This window comes from Brachycentrus maculatus, unplaced genomic scaffold (assembly GCF_059751285.1).
Source record: "Brachycentrus maculatus isolate JH-2025_06_01 unplaced genomic scaffold, ASM5975128v1 h1tg000475l, whole genome shotgun sequence".
In the NCBI taxonomy this organism is placed as follows: Eukaryota; Metazoa; Arthropoda; class Insecta; order Trichoptera; family Brachycentridae; genus Brachycentrus; species Brachycentrus maculatus.
In genome coordinates, this window is record NW_028281222.1 from 1,232,466 (window position 1) to 1,255,225 (window position 22,760).

The 22,760-nt window shown below is 35.6% G+C and overlaps 1 protein-coding gene across 7 annotated transcripts in view; it reads left to right on the forward strand.

Annotated features, from left to right (window-relative positions):
- The window catches only part of gek (serine/threonine-protein kinase gek), a 93,033-nt gene that overhangs the window by 4,073 nt on the left and 66,200 nt on the right, over positions 1 to 22,760 (forward strand). For all 7 annotated transcript variants that reach the window (XM_088272065.1, XM_088272067.1, XM_088272068.1 and 4 more), the window contains exons 2-16: positions 688 to 1,016; positions 4,283 to 4,344; positions 5,242 to 5,359; positions 8,702 to 8,868; positions 9,595 to 9,699; positions 10,433 to 10,581; positions 11,836 to 11,986; positions 12,853 to 12,907; positions 14,498 to 14,628; positions 15,531 to 15,617; positions 16,604 to 16,725; positions 18,094 to 18,250; positions 18,823 to 18,961; positions 20,002 to 20,135; positions 21,891 to 22,034. In XM_088272065.1, coding sequence (XP_088128191.1) covers positions 953 to 1,016; positions 4,283 to 4,344; positions 5,242 to 5,359; positions 8,702 to 8,868; positions 9,595 to 9,699; positions 10,433 to 10,581; positions 11,836 to 11,986; positions 12,853 to 12,907; positions 14,498 to 14,628; positions 15,531 to 15,617; positions 16,604 to 16,725; positions 18,094 to 18,250; positions 18,823 to 18,961; positions 20,002 to 20,135; positions 21,891 to 22,034 — 1,785 coding nt within the window. In that variant the 5' untranslated portion in view covers positions 688 to 952. The remainder of the gene's footprint in view (positions 1 to 687; positions 1,017 to 4,282; positions 4,345 to 5,241; positions 5,360 to 8,701; positions 8,869 to 9,594; positions 9,700 to 10,432; positions 10,582 to 11,835; positions 11,987 to 12,852; positions 12,908 to 14,497; positions 14,629 to 15,530; positions 15,618 to 16,603; positions 16,726 to 18,093; positions 18,251 to 18,822; positions 18,962 to 20,001; positions 20,136 to 21,890; positions 22,035 to 22,760) is intronic.

Genomic DNA, 22,760 nt, shown 5'->3' on the forward strand with positions numbered 1-22,760 from the left:
GCTAAAAAAATGTACTACAAAAAAATGTCCCTCACTGTGTTTTGAGTTTGGACAGCCGACTTGTTGACGAATTTAACATTTTGTAGTTGGAAAAAAAACCTTTTACTTGAAAAAATACTAAAATCAATGTTAAATTCACAGCGAAATAATTTTAAATGGTTATTAATAAATGTTATTAACTTATTAAAAACGTTATACATGCGCGCGCTAAGACACGCCCGTACAGGTCGATACCTAAATCAAATTGCGCAATAGTCGGTATTCCGACGCTCCGCACTTTATACGCATTAATAGAGAGTCCATCTATCGACGGTTTGCACTCTAAGGGTTAAAAAAGAATCTTCTTCTTCATTTTGTAGATCCTAGGGATCTGTTTGTGCCTCCGCATGTCACTCTTGGGATGTCGACTCCCAGCTGTCTTTCCATCTTTTCGGAGGTCTGCCTGGGGGTCTGCGTCCTTCAGGGTTGCCTTGTAGGGCGATACGTGGAAGTCTGTCTTCTGACATTCTGTTTAAATGTCCCTTCTAGTATCGCCTTCGTTGTCGTCCCCACCTCACGATGTCCTCTGTCTTACACATGCTCTGGATGTCGGTATTTCTTACTCGGTCTCGCAATGTGTTTCAGTTATGGATCGGAGAGTCTTCATCTCCTAAAAAAGAATGCTAATGTTATACATATTTCTTTCAGATATCGAAGTTACCGAATTATACGCAAGCCTCATGCGATGAAGACTCGCGTGAACTAAATATGTTGAAACCGCCGCGACCGCATTCCGGCACGACTCTTTCCTCTTCTTCCTGCCCGAGAGGGGGGCCCTCCTCTTCCTGAAGTCTCTCCGATGACGCGAGTGTGCGAGGCGTGAGGTGCATACTCGCAAGGCGTGTTGGCAGACTAGCGCGGTTCGGCGAGCGCCGGCGCCCCCTACGCGACACGCAGACGAGGACGAGGATAAATGTCTGAAGAGGAAGACTCGGCGCCTGATAAGGGCTGCATAGCCCTCATCGGAACCATGCCGGGTGAGACCTTGTCATTAATTACTAGCCAACTTCAACCTGCCTAAATTTTTTATATATATCGCTCACTCCTTTCAACAACGTCAAATATCAAAAATCGTCAATTTTCAGTTGTGCATGTTTTAGGAATGTCCAGAAAAAGTACTATATCCCAGCAAATTTGGCATATTTTTAACTTAATATTTACCCGCTACAGGGCGGAAAGTGTTTTTGCATTTTGAAGAAAAGGTATTGTTTGATTATTTTTTTAAATATACTAAATATTTTTCTAATGGAGAAAAAACATTCAGGTTTTACCTAAAAAGATCTGTTGCATAGTAAAAAGTTCAATAAGTGGCTTGATATTTATTTTTAATACATTTTATTATATTTTTAAACTTTAAAAACGATCTCCTGAAAAATCAAGTTTTTTGATACATGAAGTTGTTGAAAGCAGTAAGTGATATATGGCATCTATATCTCTTGACCGCAAAAGAAGCCCGGAATCGTACCACTGATGAGTGGTTCGAAAATTTCATTTAAAAAATAAAATAAAAAATTTTGCACCCCATGAGGCATAAAGCACTGGATCGAGTTGATGTAGTGTCAACTTGATTTTGTGCCCTTTGACTGAGTTTTAATGAAGATTTTACTTGGAAAAACGGAGGTTTTCTTAAAATTTCTGATAATGAAATAATGCATTATTGTAACGCATTAAATAAGAATATTTTCCAGATTTTACAATTTTTTAAAATGTTTTTAATGAGAGAATTTATAACTACTTTTAAAACTGAACTTAGATACAGCCCATCTAGTATTTCTAGCCCATAAATCCATTATAATCTACTACTACCGCTGTTACTATGGTAAAATCAGAATCTGTCTTTGCCGGGGTGGCTGTACAAGGTACGGTCAAATCCACAAAGACCCATACCAGGTACGGGAAAATCTGCTAAGGTTCATTTTTTCCTGCTCATACTTGGTACGGGCAAATCGGGCAAAAGGTTAATCTTACGATTTTAAGGTGATTGTTCCCATGCTTCTGGTACTTTGCGTAATATAAAATAAACATTAAACCCTGAAGGACGTAGAACCCCAGGCAGACCTCCAAAAAGGTGGAATATAGCACAGACAGATCCTGAGGATCTATAACCAGAAGAAGAATAAAAATTTAACAAATTTTATAAATAATACAATTAAAACTATGAATCATTATGCAGGCAGCTTGCAACTAATCTTCAAGAAAAAATCTATATAATTTATATTTGAAGCACTAACTTTGTGATTTTCCATTTTATAATTAAAATGTAACTTTGTTTTTAAAATCACTTTAAATATTTTATTATAACTTAATTATAATGTCTACCGGTTTCGAAGCTAACCGCTTCTTTATCAAGACTGATTTATACTAAAACACTATCTACTTAAACACAAATTCAAAATATTCTGACGGCTAGGGAAAGAAGCTTAGGTAGATCTCAAGTGGCTTTATTTTTTTGTGTTGATTGGCAGTCACAGTCATAAATAACTCATTTGATAAAAATAAAGGTCTAAATATATTACACACGTGCAATAGAGGACTTAAATTAGATTACTTAGAAATATTAGAAATTAAAAAGGCAATTAATAATAATGTACAACAAATAAATACACAAGTAAATGATTTTGCTAAAAGTCTGTTATTAAATATTTTTCCAATCACTCATCATCCCTGATTCTTTTTGACTGTGACTGCCAATCGACAAAAAAATAAAGCCACTTGAGATCTACCCAAGCTTCTTTCCCTAACCGTCAAAATATTTTAAATATTGTTTAGTTGATAGTGTTTTTGTATTAATCAGCCTTGATAAAGAAGCGGTTAGCTTGGAATCCGGTAGACATCATAATTATGTTTTAATAAAATATATTTATAGTGATTTTAAATAGAAGTTACATTTTAATTATAAAATGGAAAATCACAAAGTTAGTGCTTGAAATGTAAATTATATTTTTTAAATATTAATTTTGACAGAGCCCCTGGGTGTCGAATCTAGATCCATTCAAACAATAACATATAAACAAATGAATCAGACCATTTTTGCTAGTCGCACAGTTTGAGATCTCGCTATGAATAAGATTGGTTTTATACGATGTTGACAGTGAAGAGAAGTAGAAATGATAATCGTTAGGTAATCTATAAAGACACAATGAAGTATTTTTGAAGTTGGCACAAAGTTAAAGTTATTTTTAGTTAGAATTTATATGAATATACATCTTATTTCTAGTCCAATGACTGTTTGTGTTTATATATACCACTTGTATGTGACATAAGGAAAGAATGCATGGTTGAGATTAGCATTATCGATAAAATTAACCTTTCCAGGAGTAGGAAAAATTGATGTCCGACTTTCTCTGGGGAGTGGGTTCTTTTTACATGAATTTTTTTATTTTTATTAAATCGATAGATTATGAAGAAATAAATTATGTTAAAATAATTTTAAAAAAAACCTCTTCTAAATAATTTTTAATTATGACAAAATTACACACAAATATCCACAGATGTCATTGCTATACAAGTTACATCATACAACTGACAGGTGGACTTTGACGTTCATTAACATCCATACTCCTTTAAGGAAAATTCGCACTGACGTTCATTTACATATGTACATACTCCTGGAAAGGTTAAGAAAGGTGTGTTGAGGTGGTTTGGGCATGTGAATCGAATGAGTGAAGAGAGGATAGTAAAAAAAATTATGTGGCAAATGTGGTTGGTAGCAGAAGCAAAAGAAGACGGAGTAAAACTTCAGATACTTTCATGACATTCAACAATGAAAACTCACTCCTTTCAAGAACGTCATAAATCAAAAATTGTCAATTTTCAGTTGTATATGTTTTGAGAATGCCCAGAAAATGTACTATATCCCAGCAAAAGAGGCATATTTTTAATTTAATATTTACCCGTTACAGGGCAGAAAGTGTTGTTTTTTCATTTTGAAGAAAAGGTATTGTTTAATTATTTTTTTAAACATACTAAATATTTTTCAAATGGAGAAAAAACATTCAGGTTTTACCTAAAAAATCTGTTGCACAGTAAAAAGTTCAATAAGTGGCTTGATATTTATTATTAATACATTATGTTATATTTTTAAACTTTAAAAACGTTCTTCTGAAAAATCAAGTTTTTTGATTTATGATGTTCTTGATAGGAGTGAGCGACATGTGTAGTTATTTATTTAGTTTTTGCATGTGACGTGTTTGATGAATGCGTTATGTAACATCTGATTGATGGTTTATACTTTTATTTCCAGGAGTAAATGGATCTCGGCGCCTCAAGCAGCTGGAGGGGCTGTTCCTGGGAGGTCCGATACAGGTTTGTCCAAATCATGTTTCTTAAGGTCCAATATATGATTAATAACAACTTAATTTTCTTAAAACCCAGGTAACACGTGAGGTAATTGATTTTATTGTCTCAATACACCGTTTTTGTATTGAAAAAGTGAGTTTTTCTTTGAAATAAATATTTTATTATGAAAAAAATGTAAAAAAAGAATGATATATAGATATATCATTCTTGATATGAAATGTAAAGACACGAGAAAGAAAAAGCGTAGAGACGACGACCGGTTTCTAGCTCTGCCAATCGCACACTAATTGCAAGCGAGTTCTCCCTCAATGTTTATTCATATTATAGCTACATAAGAAACTGACTGAAATGGGACTCTACAAAGGGAGATATCGGATGAGGGTCAAAATTTACAACAAGGAGCTTTAAATAAAATAAATAAATCCAACACATTTACTAACCATAGAATAGATCGTCACACCAATCTGTTTTTATACGAAGATTATTAAAATTACACAATTTTATCAATCTTTGCGTTTTCCAAATTTATGCATTTCCCCGTACATACACGCTGATTGTTCCAACTCCAGACCTGACCGCCACCAAGTATTTGAACTACTTGATCATGCCAAGTTTTCATTGTTATATTTCACGAAGGTGTCTGAAGTTTTTCTTGGTCTTCTTCTGCTTCTGTTGCCAACCACATTCGCCTCATAAATTTATTCTACTGTTCTTTCTTCAAACCATATCAACACACCTTTCTTAATTTTATCAACAATGCTTATTGTCAGCCTTGGATTCTTTCCTTATATCGCACCATTTAAACATCTAAAATACATCTGATTTTAATATATTGTATCGTTCGACCAGTTAGTTTTTTGTTCTCTGAATGATTCAGCCAAAATTGCCTAAATGGTTTTGCAGGGTCGGGGCCACAGTTTCAGTGTGGAAACCCTCATCGATGTGCTGCTGGTGCTCTACGACGAGTGCTGCAACTCCAGCCTCCGCAGAGAGAAGACGGTCACCGATTTTATAGACTTTGGTAACAATCATTTATTTCTCAAATTTCTACAACCTATTCTTTTTCCAAATCTCCAGACACGAAAAAGAAGAAGCTAGCTCGCCTTAGGACTTCGGTATTGGTAACCATGTCTGTCCAGGGAATTCTGAGCATTTCGCTCACTCCTTTCAAGAACGTCATAAATAAAAAATTGTCAATTTTCAGTTGTGCGTGTTTTCGGAATGCCCACAAAATGTACTATGTCCCAGCAAAAGAAGCATATTTTTAACTTAATATTTACCCGCTACAGGGCAGAAAGTGTTGTTTTTGCATTTTGAAGAAAAGGTATTGTTTAATTATTATTTTAAATATACTAAATATTTTTCAAATAGAGAAAAAAACCTTCAGGTTTTACCTAAAAAGATCTGTTGCACAATAAAAAGTTTTATAAGTGGCTTGATATTAATTTTTAATACATTGTATTATGTTTTTAAACTTTAAAAACGTTCTCCTGAAAAATCAAGTTTTTTGATTTATGACGTTCTTGAAAGGATTGAGCGATTTGTCAATGGAGCCACATTTCGAATGCTTCCAGTCTGTTCTATATCCATACGTCAAAACGAACCACACGTAGCATTTGATCATTCTCATCATTTCAGAAGAGCAATTTCATTTTATTAAATGAAGTTCTTTAGCGGACACTGTATTCACAAAAAACGTGCTCACTGCGTCAGAAATGAAGACTCTAAGAAGCATATCTGACAAGAATCCATGGCAGTGGCGTGCCTAGGGTTTACCAGTAAGGCAAGCCCATTATTTTTCACATTCGTGAATACATGATGAACCTATAATTTCTTCACCTAATATAATTCCCAGTATAGTGAGCACCCAGAAAGTATTATAAATATAAACAATGTATTGTAATCATTGTAAAAATTATGCATCTATGTAACTTTTGTAAGGGATAGCCATCACCTTGAAATAAATAAAATGTTCACTATAATAAAATATCTTCCTCAGATATCGACCATCACCATAAAATGGCATGCATAGTGTTTAATAATAACCATCGGAATCCATAATCCACAATAATGCTTGATAAAGTATATTTGGTATGTATATCAATTTCGTAGATTGTGGATAGGATTTTTTTTTTAAAAACTTAAAAAAACATATTTGCTCAAACCTTATTATGAATTGTGAATGAAGGCTTTCGAGAAGTATTTGTCTTACAAATAAATTTGCTTTAATGTTATAGAATAGGAATATGTGCATATTTAAAATTAGGGAAAAATAGCCCCGCAACGTACTGAAACATTTTCATTTGTATTCTAAAGCGAACCGCCTATCTTTTTTCAAAAACGATTTTATTATTTCCTCATAAAAAGACGCTAAATGTTTGAGATCTACTAATAGTTTTTTTTCTATGGCAATCATAGAGAGTTCGGAAAGGCGATTTTGTCCTTGTGTATTTCTTAAGTACGTGTGTATTCGTTTTAAAGCTGAAAATGAGCGTTCTGCTGAAGCACTTCTAGCTGGTATAGTGACCACCAAACGAGTTAACCTTAGCAACTCTGAAAATACGTCTTCAATACTATTTTCCTTGATAAAATTTATAAGCTGAAATACATTAAAATCCTTCAATTCCGAAGAAGAGTACAGACATATTAATTGATTTTTTAATGATTGTTTATCGAAATGAATACCGCAGTAAAATTCTAGAGATTCTAATTCGTCATTTGGAAAATTCAGTTTATACTGTCGTAAAGCTTGTTGTTGAGCAATTGAAAAAAATGAAGTTTGAATATTTCAGAATATTAATTTCGGAAAATATGTTATCAATAATTTGGATGAAAATTCTTTTGTATTCCGTACGAGCACACAAAACATTTTGTCTTAAGCGAGGGGCAGTATTATTTTGAGATGCAACGACATATATTTGATAAAATTGCGATTGAAAATCCGTACTTAACCAGTTTTGAAAATCTTTTATCTTATTGCTGCAGTAACCCACGTCGGTTGCAATTTGTGTATGATATTATATAAACTATCGTTTTTTTTCATATAATGTGAAATACTTGTAAGAAAAAATTAAAAGTAAAAGATTTTAAAGAATTATAAAAAGATTCCAACCGACAAATTTGTATCGCCTTCCCATTGCTGAGGATTGTCAGCCATTTCACTAAATAAGTCTATTAGATTATTTTTTTGTTCAAATATAATATTTACAGTACGTCCAACGAGTAGCAGAAATGTGTGGTATTTTTTATTGCAAAATTTATCGTAATAAGCGGATCTTTTTGTACTGTTGAACTGTACTGTACGATTAAACTTCCATTGAAATTTAACCGTTTGCGATATTTTTAAATCGAAAGTAGGTCTTTGAGATGTTATCATTTCTTTTTTTTAGTAAAATTCAAAGCGCTAACCTCTACATTATGAATTAATTCCTTCACACACTTTAAATCGCCACAAGGAACGACATCGGCCATTTTCGAACTCATTATGACGTATGAATACGTAAGGAAATAATTAGATAATTTCCCATAATAAATAAATATGTACTAAGTGTAGATAAAGCAAATAATTAATATGTAATAATCGACTCTACAAAGGCGTAAAAGTCGTTGACAATAGTTTGACAGATAACCATTATGAAATACGTTCGATACGATTGCAAATTGTGCAGCAGGTGTGTTGCTAGGTTCAGGCCAATAGAAGCTGGCTTCCATTTTCATACAAAATGCCATATATGTACCTACTATTTTATGGTTAGAGTTATATTTTTTAAGCAAAAATATAAGACATATTGCCGGAACCAGAAGCCCAAATTGAAGCCAATGAGAGCGAGCGAGATGGCTAATCTTGTATCGCCTGCACCTGAATAGACGGGGCGAAAGCCGAGTGTTTACACTCTGCTATCTCGGGTAGTACGAAAAAGCGCGCGATAATTTAAAAACAGGCATACATTAATTGTGTATTTTTAATCATTTGGTCCAGATTTAGTCATCTTTATGTGGATTTATTAGGCAACCCGGGCTTTTGGGCTTCTAGGGAAGGTCCGCCACTGATCCATGGGATGGAATAAAGAACACTAGGATAAGGGAAATATGCGAGATGGAAGACGTCGTTAGGTGGGGAAGGCAACGAAGGAGGCAATGGTATGCACATGTGAGGAGAATGGAACCATCCAGACTCCCCCACATTGCACTGCACTGGATTCCCGGACAGACCACCAAAGAGATTGACAGCTGGGAATCGACATCGCAGGAGGATTATCCCTCTTGAAAACAGGCCACAAGGCCTACACCAAGAAGAAGAAAAAGAAGTTCTTGCTGCCAATTATTTCTAATTAATAAGTAATATATTTTTGTTTATTTGCAGTGAAACCCGTGGCACAATCCATCAAGTCCTTGCGGCTGTCTCGGGATGACTTTGAAGTCATAAAGGTCATCGGGCGGGGAGCCTTTGGAGAAGTGTGCGTGGTGCGAATGGCCGGCAGCGATAAGGTCTACGCCATGAAGATTCTCAACAAGTGGGAGATGCTGAAGGTAAACACACTCGGACATTAATCTTCTTCCTGGCCACATCCCAACTTATCTTCTTTGTAGACTGTGGGGGTCAGCTCTCCTCGTCCTCAGGTTGTAGTTCCTTCTGTCATGGACAACGTCACCTAGGACAGTGTTCCGCAAACTCTTTTTGTTCATGGTACACCTTCCAAATCAAGAAATTTTTAAGGTACATACAACAAAGAAAAAACAGAGTTTATTTAATATTGATTTATTGTAAAAGTTAATATAAAGCAAAAACATATATAACATACCATGTTTAATGCATCGAAATTTTTAGCAATTGTTTATAAGGATGTTATCTTGTCGGGTTGTGGTCCCGAGGTTAGTGTCGCGGACTCTTGAGTTAGAGTTTCTCGGTTTAAACCCACTCTACTACAATTTGGTACCTATTTCTAATAATGAGCCGCTTAGGCTAACAGAAATAGTATAAAATTTAAGTATTTTTGGAAATAATAAAAACAAAAATATTTCTCTTTTCTAAAAATAAAAAAAAGTCTTTAAAAAAAAAACTTTTAAAAACACTTTTTTCATATACGTCATATACTAATCAAATAAATTATCATTGTATTCTTATACAAATCTTTCTGTATAAAAATTGATGCATGTTGTGTTTTCGATGGTAGATTGCACTTTTTGTTGACATAATGACAGCAGCAGTTGATAATTTAAAAAAAATGTTTTTAATTTTTATTGTTTGACTTTCAGCGAGCGGAGACAGCGTGCTTTCAGGAGGAGAGAGATGTGCTGGTGTTTGGTGACAGGAGATGGATCACGAACCTGCACTATGCCTTCCAGGATGACAGCAACTTGGTGAGATGCTGTCACTTCTATATTATATTCTTAAGTATTTGTCGTTTATTTTTTTCAACTAGATAGCACAACATGCCACACGGCCGATGCCACCATCAGTTTATTGCGGGAATTTGTATAAATATTTATTGAAACTGCAGACAGTTGGTAGAATTTCATATTAAATTGTTGGGCAATGTATCCAAAATAAAACACGGTTTTTTGTATTGAATTCTACATTTATTTATGTATATATTAATACGTGACGCGTTTCGTCTTCTTAGGACATTATCAAACACATATATCGCTCACTCCTTTCAAGAACGTCATAAATCAAAATACTTGATTTTTCAGGAGAACGTTTTTAAAGTTAAAAAATATAATACAATGTGTTAAAAAGAAATATCAAGATATAAATAAAGACATAAATAAATGTAGAATTCAATCCTAAAATCGTGTTTTATTTTGGATATATTACCCAAAAATTCAATTAGTATACATTTGAATTTGTATACAAAATACAAAAAAAAGGCTTTTGGAGCTTTTAGTTTTAAGGTGAGGACTGACCGGAGCATTTTGTTGTAATGTAACATTTGCGGCGAGCATCCGAAAATCGGATGGAGTACTCGGAACGGGCTCGGCTCGCTGTACTGACTATACGAATGCTCGCATCGTAACCTGTTACATTGCGACGAAATGACTGGTCAGTCCCCACCATAAGATACCTTTGTAACATTGTATGGATGATTTCCAGTATCTGGTGATGGACTACTACTGCGGCGGAGACCTGCTGACGCTGCTGTCCAAGTTTGAGGACCGGTTGCCGGAAGACATGGCCCGATTCTACATAGCCGAGATGATCCTCGCCGTTCACAGCATACACCAACTGAGATATGTCCACAGGTACAGAGAGCTGTTTCGCTTCTCACTCCGTCTTCCAGACACATTGGATACCATAATTTGTATTAGACCCTAATATCTATTGGATACTTGAATTGACAATAAAACAATAAAATAATCAACACAAAAAAATAATAATAAAGCCACTTGAAATCTACCTAGGCTCATTTGCCTAGCTGTCAAAATATTTTGAATATTGTTAAGTAGAGATAGCGTTTTAGTATTGATCAGTCTTAATAAAGAAGCGGTTAGCTTGGAAACCGGTAGACATTATAATTAAATAAAATAAAAATAAAACCCTTATCCGCACCCCAATGGTGCGGATAAGGGTTTTTTGCATAGGGCACTGCGTCATATAAACGCAGTGTTATCTTGATCGTTTACGCATGAAGGAAAGGTGATCAGCCCTCCGCTTCAGATACCAGTCCAGGGTAATATTGAATAAATATAACAGTGAAAAAATCACTTATATTTATTTTAACCCCCTTGGGAATCGAACCCGGGACCTACAGAACGGTAGCAGAACGTGCTGACCATTACACTACGGAGGCGGACATTATAATTAAGTTATAATAAAATATTTATTGTGATTTTAAAACAATGTTTCGTTTTGATTATAAAATGGAAGATCACAAAGTTAGTGCTTCAAATATAAATTATAATAAAATATAACTTTGTTTCAGTATTGACAATAAAATAATTACTAATAACTATGTTATTGGGTTAACCATAAAAACAAATACATAAATATATTTGCCTCAGGCAAATCAATACCAAGAAGTTGTAATACGATTTGCCCAAGCAGCACTCGGACTCATCAATGCAATACAAACTCCTTGCCCGAGACACGGTAGGCCTAAACTGGGAACCGGTCAAAGGCATGATTCTAATTTTTTATTTAAATTTTACTTGGGGAATACCGCTATTTCTTATAATCAAATAAAAATAGGGGGGTTCAAATAAATGTAAGTGATTTTTTTCACTGTAATATTTATTCAATATTACCCTGGACTGGTACCTGAAGCGAAGGGCTGATCACCTTCCCTTTGTGTGTTAACGATCAAGATAACACTGCGTTTATATGATGCAGTGCCCTATGCACCATTGGGTGCGGATAAGGGTTTAAAGGTTGAAGAAGAATTATTTTTTTGATTTTACTATTATATCAGATTTTAAGTTAGCAATGAAAGTTACTTATGTGTATGATTTTAGTTCTATGATTTGAATTATGAGTTCACATGGGACAATCTTTTGCAGAGATATCAAGCCGGACAACGTGCTGCTGGACGCCAACGGCCACATCCGACTCGCCGACTTTGGCTCCTGCCTGCGGCTCGGTGACGACGGATCCGTCCAGTCCAACGTGGCAGTGGGAACTCCCGATTACATCTCTCCGGAGATCCTGAGGGTATGTCGTTGTGCGCCCGCTATATTAACCCTTCCCTTACGGTGCTAAAACTTCTCGCGTGCACCGGTGATATGTATTTTGTACACCGTATGAAAATGTGGTTTAAAAACGAGAAATATGCTAATATTCCTAAATGTTGCTTTTATTGACTGTAGTTGAAGTATCTGAAAAATTTCAAAATTATACCACCGGTCATATGTATTTTGTACACCATATGAAAATGTGGTTTAAAACGGGAAAATTTTGAATATTCTTAAATGTTGCTTTTATTTACCATAGTTTAAATTGAAATGTAATAATTTTGTAATGTTAGCTCTGGTAATTATCTGAAAAATACAAAAAAAATACATTGCAATTTTTTGCAGTAGCTAGCGTAGCGACACGACCGCCACGTAAGACGATCTGCTCACTACTCGCGGAGTAAACACATTAGGACATGCGTGTATACTTATAAAGCACGCTACACGCGCACACACAGAAACGTTTGTGTATTGGTGATTTTATTCCCGTTTTTTTTCACAAATTATTTATTTCCGTCGCTGCAAATTAATAACTTTATATTATAATACTTTCGTGTAATACATAATTATATTATGAAGGAATACAAAAACTACACCAGTCTGATGATGTTGGTTAAGACAAAACCCGGTTGCTGGTCAAATGAAATTCATGTGGAAAAAATTACAATTGGTTGTTATATTTTTCTGGAATACAAAAATTCTAAACCCGTATCTATTTTATATTTTATATTGATATTCTCATTTGAAAAATCGAGTTGTAGTAAATACATATCACCGGGAGGGGAAGGTTAACATAGAGAATATAGTGAGAATAGAAAGTCCGGTATAATAATTATTAATTTCCAGGCGATGGAGGACGGCCAAGGAAAATATGGGCCCGAATGTGACTGGTGGTCTTTAGGTGAGCTTTACAATTTATTATTATGGCAGGGACTGGCCTCCACATTTTGTCGTAACGTAACATCGCTTGCGGTGAGCATCCGAAACTATGGATGGAGCGCTTGGCCCGCTGTACTGTTGTGGTGAGTGCCCCACGCGTTTACGAACATACAGAGTGACGTTACCAAGTCCTTATAAGCCAAAGCGAAGCAGAGTACGTCCTCTCTTTCGCCACCGCCACTGCATTGTGACTGTCGATACGTCCTACCTCTGTGTCTCGTTGTAACCAAAGTTTTATTTTATTAATATAGTTTTGTGAATATCAGTGTAGAGTAGAAGCATCTGTAAATTTCAAGTCAAATTGTAATGAAAAATCTTTTGTGCAAAAATAAACGCGGATTACCAAGTAAGTTGAACATTTATTCTTGACATTAACATTTTTCATGATTTCATATAATGATCAATTGCAACCTCTGAGGTTGCAATTGATCATTATACGAATGCTCGCATAACGTTTTACATTACGACAAAATGGTTCTGGTCAGTCCCCATAATTACGTTTTAGATATATAGCTAACTCAACTTGTCCGCCTCCATAGTGTATTGTTTAGCGCGCTAGGCTACCATGCTGGAGGTCCCGCGTTCGATTCCCAAGAGGGTCAAAATGAATATTAGTGATTTTTCTGTTTAATATTTATTCAATATAACCCTGGACTGGTACCTGAAGCTGAAGGCTAATCACCTTTCCTTTGTGTATTTAAAGAGCAAGACAACACTGCTTCTATATGATGCAGTGCCCTATGCACCATTGGGTGCGGATGAGGGTTAGAAAAAAATCAATTTGAACTCTCTTCTAAAAAAATATATGTGGACTAATTCAGAATGAGTTTGGCCTATGTTTACAATGAAACGTGGTTTTGAGACACTCATTATGTGAAAAATACTTTTTTTTCCCTTAAATTGATGATATTTTACGCTTAGCTTTACAAGCTCAGTTTTAGTTTTATTCCATAGAAAATATTGGCTTGAAGTGTTTAATATATATGTACGAGGTTATTTTACGGTTTTAAATAGACTTTAATGGAGGATATTGCAAAAAAGTTGACTTAAAGCTCGCCTTTTACTGTTTTTCTTCTTTAGTATGACTTTATTATCATTTGAAGATTTATTTTTTTTACTCTAGTACAGGTGAATCGTTCATAAATAATGTCAAATGCAAGCCAACTCAACAAAGCGTATTCATAATATCATCCTAAGTAGGTACTAAGTTAAAAAAAAAAAAAATAATACTATTTTTTGACATCTCATCAAAGATGAAGAAGAATATGGCATTTACGGGGCTGACGACTGTCATAGGCTGGTTTAAGTGATCACTTTACACGCGTGTAACATTCACCAATTCTACCCATTATTGACAACCGTACTACTCAAATTCTTGGAAATTCTATATATATGAACCAATTCAGAAACATTATTCTTGAATCACTAGAACTTCACTAGAGACATCTATTAGGACACATTTAAAATGTTGTTAAAAAAAATCGCCTAATAATTATGACAATCATGGTTAAAGAATTGGTTTTGTTTAATATATATTTTTTTCAAATTCCAGGTGTGTGTATGTACGAAATGCTGTATGGAGAGACCCCTTTCTATGCGGAGTCCCTCGTAGAAACGTATGGAAAAATAATGAACCACCGACATAGTTTTGACTTTCCACCAAACGACTCGTTAGCAATGGAGGTATGTTTTGTTTACTTCACTTGTTTTTGTTTATGGTCTAAACCAGTGGTCAGCAAACCGCGACTCGCGAGCCGCATGCGGCGCTTTCAATTTTCAATTAAATTAAATTAAATTAAATTTATTCAATAATAATGAATATATACATTACAAACTCACATTTAATGCATATATAGTAAAAACATAAATTAAAAAGTATGCAAGAAGACTCTTATTAAACATTAAAAAACATTAAAATAAAATATAAAATAAAGAATAAAGAATAATATTGCTAAAGATGTAGAAGAATCCCGCTTCGGAATACCCCCTCAGACACATGGAACAGATGAATATCCGGCGTCATATTGTTCAGCATAGCGGTAGCTCTTCCTACAGGCATAACCATCGGCAGGTTGGTCCTGTATATAGGAATGGGAAACAATCTATGCCGACGCTGTCTTAGGTAACTATCGGGAACATACAGACCAATGCTCCGGATAATTTCAGGATTATCCATCATACCTCGCAACAATCGCGGCTCAGCATGATGATGATTTTTACATTGGACATTATACAGAAATAGTATTGTGGCAACCCACAACATAATCGAACGAACGAACATATTCGAACACGCAAGCAAGAAATGCAGAACGAAGCCGAGCTCGGTCCGAACAAAAACCAGGGCGTCACATTCCGCTACTGCTCGTCCAGTGATCGACACGCCCTTCTCCAACTGCGCTTACATTAGAATCACGCGATCATTCTTAATTATTCTTGACTGTCATTTTCTAGAACTGAATAAATCTGTGTTAAAAGTAATCCGCTTTCATCTTGCTTCCCTTCTGTTAATTTAAGTAGGTGTTCAACTAGAAACCACAGTATATGCACATAATTTTTTTGTTTAACTTATTGAACTCTCATTGTAGGTGTCGGAAGAGGCCAAAGATCTCATCAGAGGACTGATTTGTGGAGCGGACACAAGATTAGGGAGAAACGGGATAGTAGATTTTCAGGTAAGAATAATTACTAACTATTTTCTTCGCTTCGAAGTTTAGTTCTTCAGCATTTAGAGTTCAGAGAGCTTTCCTATACTTGACTGAGAGGCTGCATGACTTATATACTGCTAATGTTTTCACTAATATTTATTTCCTATTAAAATTTAATATCATAGATCTAGGCTAAAGAATGAATAGCGTACTAGAAATTCCTTACTGTAAATACAGACAACATGGTTGACAGCCGCACTACTCAAATTCTTGAAACTTCTAGGTATATTGATCAAACTCGAAACACAGTATGCGAGAGTCACTAGAGACTTCTTTGGTGGGGTGAGGAAAGCTTTTATTAAGCAGAAACCTCTTACATTTGTGTGTGAGGCCCAAATCCTGCTAGAAAACATTAAAAAAATATATAATTAAGTTGCAGTTATATCAGGATGCCTCAAGAACTCGGTGTGGAGGAACAAACACGTGAGAATAGAAAGTAAAATGAAAATATACAAAACATGTGTTCGACCAATAGCCACTTATGGGATTGAGGCAAGAGCAGATACTTCCAGAAAGAAATCTAGACATCGAACCTCCGAGATGAAGACTCTCCGATCCATAACCGGAAACACATTGTGAGACCGAGTAAGAAATACTGACATCCGGAGCATGTGTAAGACGGAGGATATCGTGAGGTGGGGACGACAACAAAGGCGATAATGGAAGGAACATATAGACAGAATGTCAGAAGACAGACTTCCACGTATCGCCCTTCAAGGCAACCCTGAAAGACGCAGACCCCCAGACAGACCTCCGAAAAGATGAAAAGACAGCTGGGAGTCAATATCCCAAGAGCAACAGTGGAGGCACAAACAGATCCCTAGGATCTACAAAAAGAAGAAGAATATTTAAGCTTTTAGTTAGACCAGTTAATTTATTTCTTTTTTCATATGTATGCGCAAAAATTTTCACTGCATTTAACAATGAATTAATTTGGAGTCATTCCCTTTCAGTCTCACGTATGGTTCAGTGGGTTGGATTGGGACACGATAAGAGAGATGCAAGCTCCGTATGTACCAGACGTCTCAAGTCCCACAGACACTTCTAATTTCGATGTGGACGATACTGACATAAGGTAAAATATACGTTTGTAGATTTTTCATATCTTTAAAAAAAAGGGTAAAAGCTTTTTGATTCAAACAACATGGTAAATATGTATTTTCTCATAAGTTTAATTATATTTTCTATTACTACCGTCATCCGCACCTAATGGTGCATAGGTGACTGCATCAAATTGATGCGATGTGAAGTTAATTGTTAATTATATGAAGGCAAGGTGATCAGTCCTGCGTTTCAGGTACCAGTCCAAAAAGTACTAGTGAAAAAATCACTTATTTTTTACATTTTTCATATCTCAACATAGGCGAAGAAGAATATGGAAGTCTAGATATTTACAGGGCTTATGATCTGTCATAGGCTACCCAGACTTCTATATTCTTCTTCATCTATGTTGAGATGACAAAATGTAAAAATAACTTCTTAGTGGAGAAACCCAGATTTGTGAACAAGTATTTGTACGCACTTAGAATGTTGCGAAAAAATACTTTCATTTATTTTGCCGAGGATAGCACACAAATGGAATCCTTCAAAAGCCACACAAACGGAATCCCTAAGAGGCCACACAAATGGGATCCTTAAGAGACTACACAAATGGGGATTCTTAACCGGTTAACTGCCAAAAGCGTCTTAAGACGCGTAATTTTCTGTGAACGGAGCGCCGCTCATATAAAAATTACGTCTTAAGACGCGCCGTTTTAAATGGGCTTTTACTAAAGAAAATCAATTATTTAAAATGTACAAATATATTGAACGCATAATGACATCTATTGAGAATATCTTTGCGTACTTAGAATTGAAACAGAATTTGTTTTTACCACTTTAAACGTAAATTAAAGATAGCTTTGTCGTCGGAACAACTAATGGCGCTCAGGGTTGTCCAATAATCCCCGAGTTGCCGTCACTGCCGAATCTGATGATAGTGATTTTAGTGTCGATTCTGATGATTTTTAATTTTTTTAAATATAGTATATACTTATACTTTATGTAGTGTATATTTTTTATATTATTATAACATAAACAATTACTTTTGACATATAATTTAGTTTTCATATTTTCCATGACAAATTTTGTGACAACCCTTCACCATGAACAATTAATTAAAAAATTATGGATAAATGACTGCACGACTGGCGTGCTCTTCATTTATTTGGTAAATTTTATAAATAAACGTTATTACACTTTCAATAACGATATGTTAGAAGGTTTTATTTTTGTGGTAAAATTCGCGGCGTGCTGGGTACCGCCATACATGTACCTGCCGGCAGTTAATAGGTTAAGAATCCACACAAATTCTTTAGAGGCCATCTAGATCACAGAAACCCTCCGGCATATCTGCCCATTTCAAAGGACACCTTCTTGAAGTTGGCTATCATTTCCCTTGCAGATTGTCGGAAGCAGTGCCGCCAACCGCCAACGCCGCCTTTGCCGGTCTCCACCTGCCGTTTGTCGGATTCACCTTCACCCAGGGCAGTCGGATGTCGGATCTGGGCGGAGTCAACCAGGCGTCGCTGTCGCCCACCAAGAACGCGCCGGCCAGACAAGTAAGAAAATCTTACTAACTGACTAACCATCATGACACTTTATCAACAATCTACGCCTTTTCCACATTCATACAATTCCTCATACATACCCGCTGATTATTTCAACTCCCGAACAGACCACGCCTAGAATTTGAAATATATGATCATGCCAAGTTTTTATTTTTATATTTCATGAAGTTCTCTGCTGAATAAATGGCTTGGTCAGGATTCGGACCTCACATACTAATATAAAAATTTCTGCTAAGTAAAAAGCTTTTCTTCATCTCACCAATAGATGTCTCTAGTGATTCAAGAACAATGTTTCCAAATTGGTTCATATATATAGAACATCCAAGAATTTGAGAAGTGTGGTTGTCAATAATGGGTAGAATTGGTGAATATTATACTTGTGTAAAGTGATCGTCATCAATGACGGTCGTCAGCCCCGTAAATACTCAGACTTTTATATTCTTCTTCATCTTTGATGAGATGTCAAAAAAAATAATATGACAAATGAATATTGATGACTATTCAAAATAATACAAAGCCTTTTAAATTTTTAGGGAAAATTTTTTAAAATGTGTGTTTTTCAGGTGTTGCCATCAAACAACGGTGACAAGGCGAGAATCAAGGTTCTGGAGAATGAGAATGCGACGCTCGCCCAGTCATTGGCTGAACTCAGATCTCATAGTGCCAACATGGATACGGGGGAACACACCATCGCATCGCTGGGTGAGCATGATGCAGATTTCATCAAGTTTAAAGGTGGAGACTGACGGGAGCATTTCGTCGTAACATAACGTCGTACTATCGCCCGCGGCGAGCATCCCAAACTATGGATGAAGCACTCGGCTCGCTGTACTGACTGCCTGAATGCTAGCATCGTAACGTGCTATGTTACGACCAAATGGCTCCGGTCAGCCTCCAGCTTAATAGATATTGTCTATGTCCCCACTGATAAGAAATAAAAAATACAAAAAAAAACAAAAAAATAAAAATAAGAAACAGCTCCTACACACTCTTCAACCTTCAACGTCCCAAGGACCCAACTCTGAAATTTTGAATTAGCTTCTCATACGTGTTTACTGTTTTTTTTTTCCTGTTGCCTTATAGCACTTATTTTTACTTAATTGCTCTTCTCAACTTGTACATCTTATGACTGTTTTTTTTTTAAATTATTATTTTTACTTTAGCTCTAAATTAAGTCTGCCTATTAATCTTCTTAACTTTTGCTATATTTTATTCTTGCTGTTTACTTTTAACTCATTTAACATTTCGCTCACTCCTTTCAAGAACGTCATAAATCAAATAACTTGATTTTTCAGGAGAACGTTTTAAAGTTTAAAAATATAATAAAATGTATTAAAAATAAATTTCAAACCACTTATTGAACTTTTTACTGTTCAACAGACCTTTTTAGGTAAAACCTGAATGTTTTTTCTCCATTCGAAAAATATTTAGTATATTAAAAAAAATAATTAAACAATACCTTTTCTTCAAAATGCAAAAACAACAGTTTCTGCCCTGTAGCGGGTAAATATTAAGTTAAAAATATGCCTCTTTTGCTGGGATATATGTAGTACATTTTGTGGGCATCCCGAAAACTTGCACAACTGAAAATTGACGAATTTTGATATATGACATTGATATGACATATGAATTTTGATATATGATATATGACATTCTTGAAAAGAGTGAGCGATTTGTATTTTTTAAAACTTAACTTAAATTAAAAATGAAATAAAAAAACAGTAATAAAACTTTTTTTATAGATGGCAAGAAATTACAAGACGAAATAAACAGTTTGACGAAAAGGAATCTTGAGTTGGAGAGCCAACTGAAATGCGTGGAACAACTCAACAGCATTAACCTGAATAACTCCAATGCCAACACCAATCTCGACCAGGTATGTTTTCTATTCCCATGCTTAGCTGTGCATTGTTCCACCAATCAGTTCCACTATTGAAAGCCGTCCCACCGCATGCCCAGATCTGACAGAAGCATCTAGGCTTCCTGACAGACCTTCTCTATAGTAATAAGCGAGGTACATTGAGAGCTGTCCCACCGCATGCCCAGATCTGATACAGAAGCATCTAGGCTTCCTGACAGACCTTCTCTATAGTAATAAGCGAGGTACATTGAGAGCTGTCCCACCGCATGCCCAGATCTGATACAGAAGCATCTAGGCTTCCTGACAGACCTTCTCTATAGTAATAAGCGAGGTACATTGAGAGCTGTCCCACCGCATGCCCAGATCTGATACAGAAGCATCTCGGCTGTCCAAGCTTAAAACACAGTAAGGGACAATTTTTTTGTAGTAAGTTTTTTTTTTGCATATTAGTACTAAGTAGAATCTACCTAGTCCAAAAATACAAAAAAAAAACGTACTACAAATCAATGTCCCTTACTGTGTTTTGAGTTTGGACAGCCGATCTAGGTTTCCTGACAGACCTTCTCTATAGTAATAAGTGAGGTACATTGAGAGCTGTCCCACCGCATGCCCAGATCTGATACAGAAGCATCTAGGCTTCCTGACAGATCTGCTCTTGCTAAGCAATTTTTTTTTTTACAAGTTGCGAAATTTATTGAAAATGTGAAACAATATAAAATTGTATCCCGATTTTACTGTGAATTTACATTTAAGAGCTTTCAATATACCTGTCACTGCCAATCTAAATAAATACAAGATTGTAAGTCCATCACCAAATTTTCTATAAGTACCCTGGTGTAGGCAGTGAAAGAGATTAGTATTTAGTTTAATTAGTCAGCTAGATCCGATTCCCACCCGACACTGACCGGTACACAGACGCCCACAACCTCGACCAGCACAGCAGACAGACACGGAACAGTGCAAAGACATTAACAGAGGTCAATCATCGCATTACCACTCAACCATTATCGACACTCTATTTCGGATCCCTTTCACGAGTAACGACACATATATATACGTATATACACATTCAATTCAATTCAATTTATTCAATAATTAATATATACATTACAAACTAACATTTAAGGCGTATACATTAAAAAAACAAATTAAAAAGTAAGCAAGAAGACTGTTAAATGTGTAGAAGAATCCCGCTTTGGAAAACTCCTTCGGACACATGGAACAGATCAATATCCAATGTGATATTGTTCAACATAGCGGTAGCTCGGCTGTCCAAACTTAAAACACAGTAAGGGACATTTTTTGTAGCATGTTTTTTTTTGTTGCATTTTTGGACTAAGTAGAATCAACTTAATCCAAAAATGCAAAAAACGTACTACAAAAAAATGTCCCTTACTGTGTTTTGAGTTTGGACAGCTGAGCTCTTCCTACAGGCATAACCATCGGCAGGTTGGTCCTGTGTATAGGAATGTGAAACAATCTATGCCGACGCTGTCTTAGGTAACTATCGGGAACATACAGACCAATGCTCCGGATAATTTCAGGATTATCAATCATACCGCGATAATCAAATACACATACACATATACACACATGCACATATATTTTTTCTTGCTACACGCATATCATAATCCTAACAAACGATGGACATAAAAAATAAAGAACAACCCCAACTCGCAACCTGGCACAAAGTCCTAACGACGACACTGAAAATCAACAATAACACATCACAGTACTTTGTCAGTTCCACTAATGTTCTCCCGTCTGCAGGAAATCAGCATGTGCCTCCCGCAAGACCCGGCCGCCATGGTCGCGAGGATCCGGGAGCTGGAGAAGGCCGTCAAGTTGCTGCGGATAGAGAAGGACGACTTCATCAAGGACAAGATGGACCTCACCGAGAAATACAAGCTTCAGGTGACTATTGAACTTCTTATTATTTTTCGACATCTCATCAGGTACCAGTCCAGGGTAATATCAAATAAATACTAGAGTGAAAAAATCACTTAAATTTATTTGACCCCCCCAGGGAATCGAACCCGGGACCTCCAGAACGGTAGCTGAGCGTGCTGACCATTACACTATGGAGGCGGAAAATTAAATAATAACCTATAATTCATATTTGAAGCAATAACTTGGTGATTTTCCATTTTATAATTAAAGTATAACTTTGTTTTAAAATCACTACAAATATTTTATTATGACTTGATTACATATAATGTCTACCGGTTTCGAAGATAATCTTAATATAAGACTGATCTTATATTAAGATTAGCTTCGAAACCATACAATCCGTATAACCGTATAATCTTAACACATAAAGACTTACGGTCTTCTCAATATAAGACTGAGTATAGTCCAAAAGACGTAGTATTGATAAAGAAGCGGTTAGCTTGGAAATCGGTAGACATTATAATTAAGTTATTGTTACTACTAACGGTACTGGAACACTTTTCATTAGAAAGACGGAAACGCGCAAATGAAGACAATCTTTTATTTATTAAAAATTACAAAGTTATAAGTGTGAAAATAACAAAAATTACACCAATATATCGAAAACTACAAAGCACAAGGGCAAGAAGAACAAAGCAACACCAATATAAAAACAGAGCGAGCGCGGCGTATACACGTTTTGAATATTAT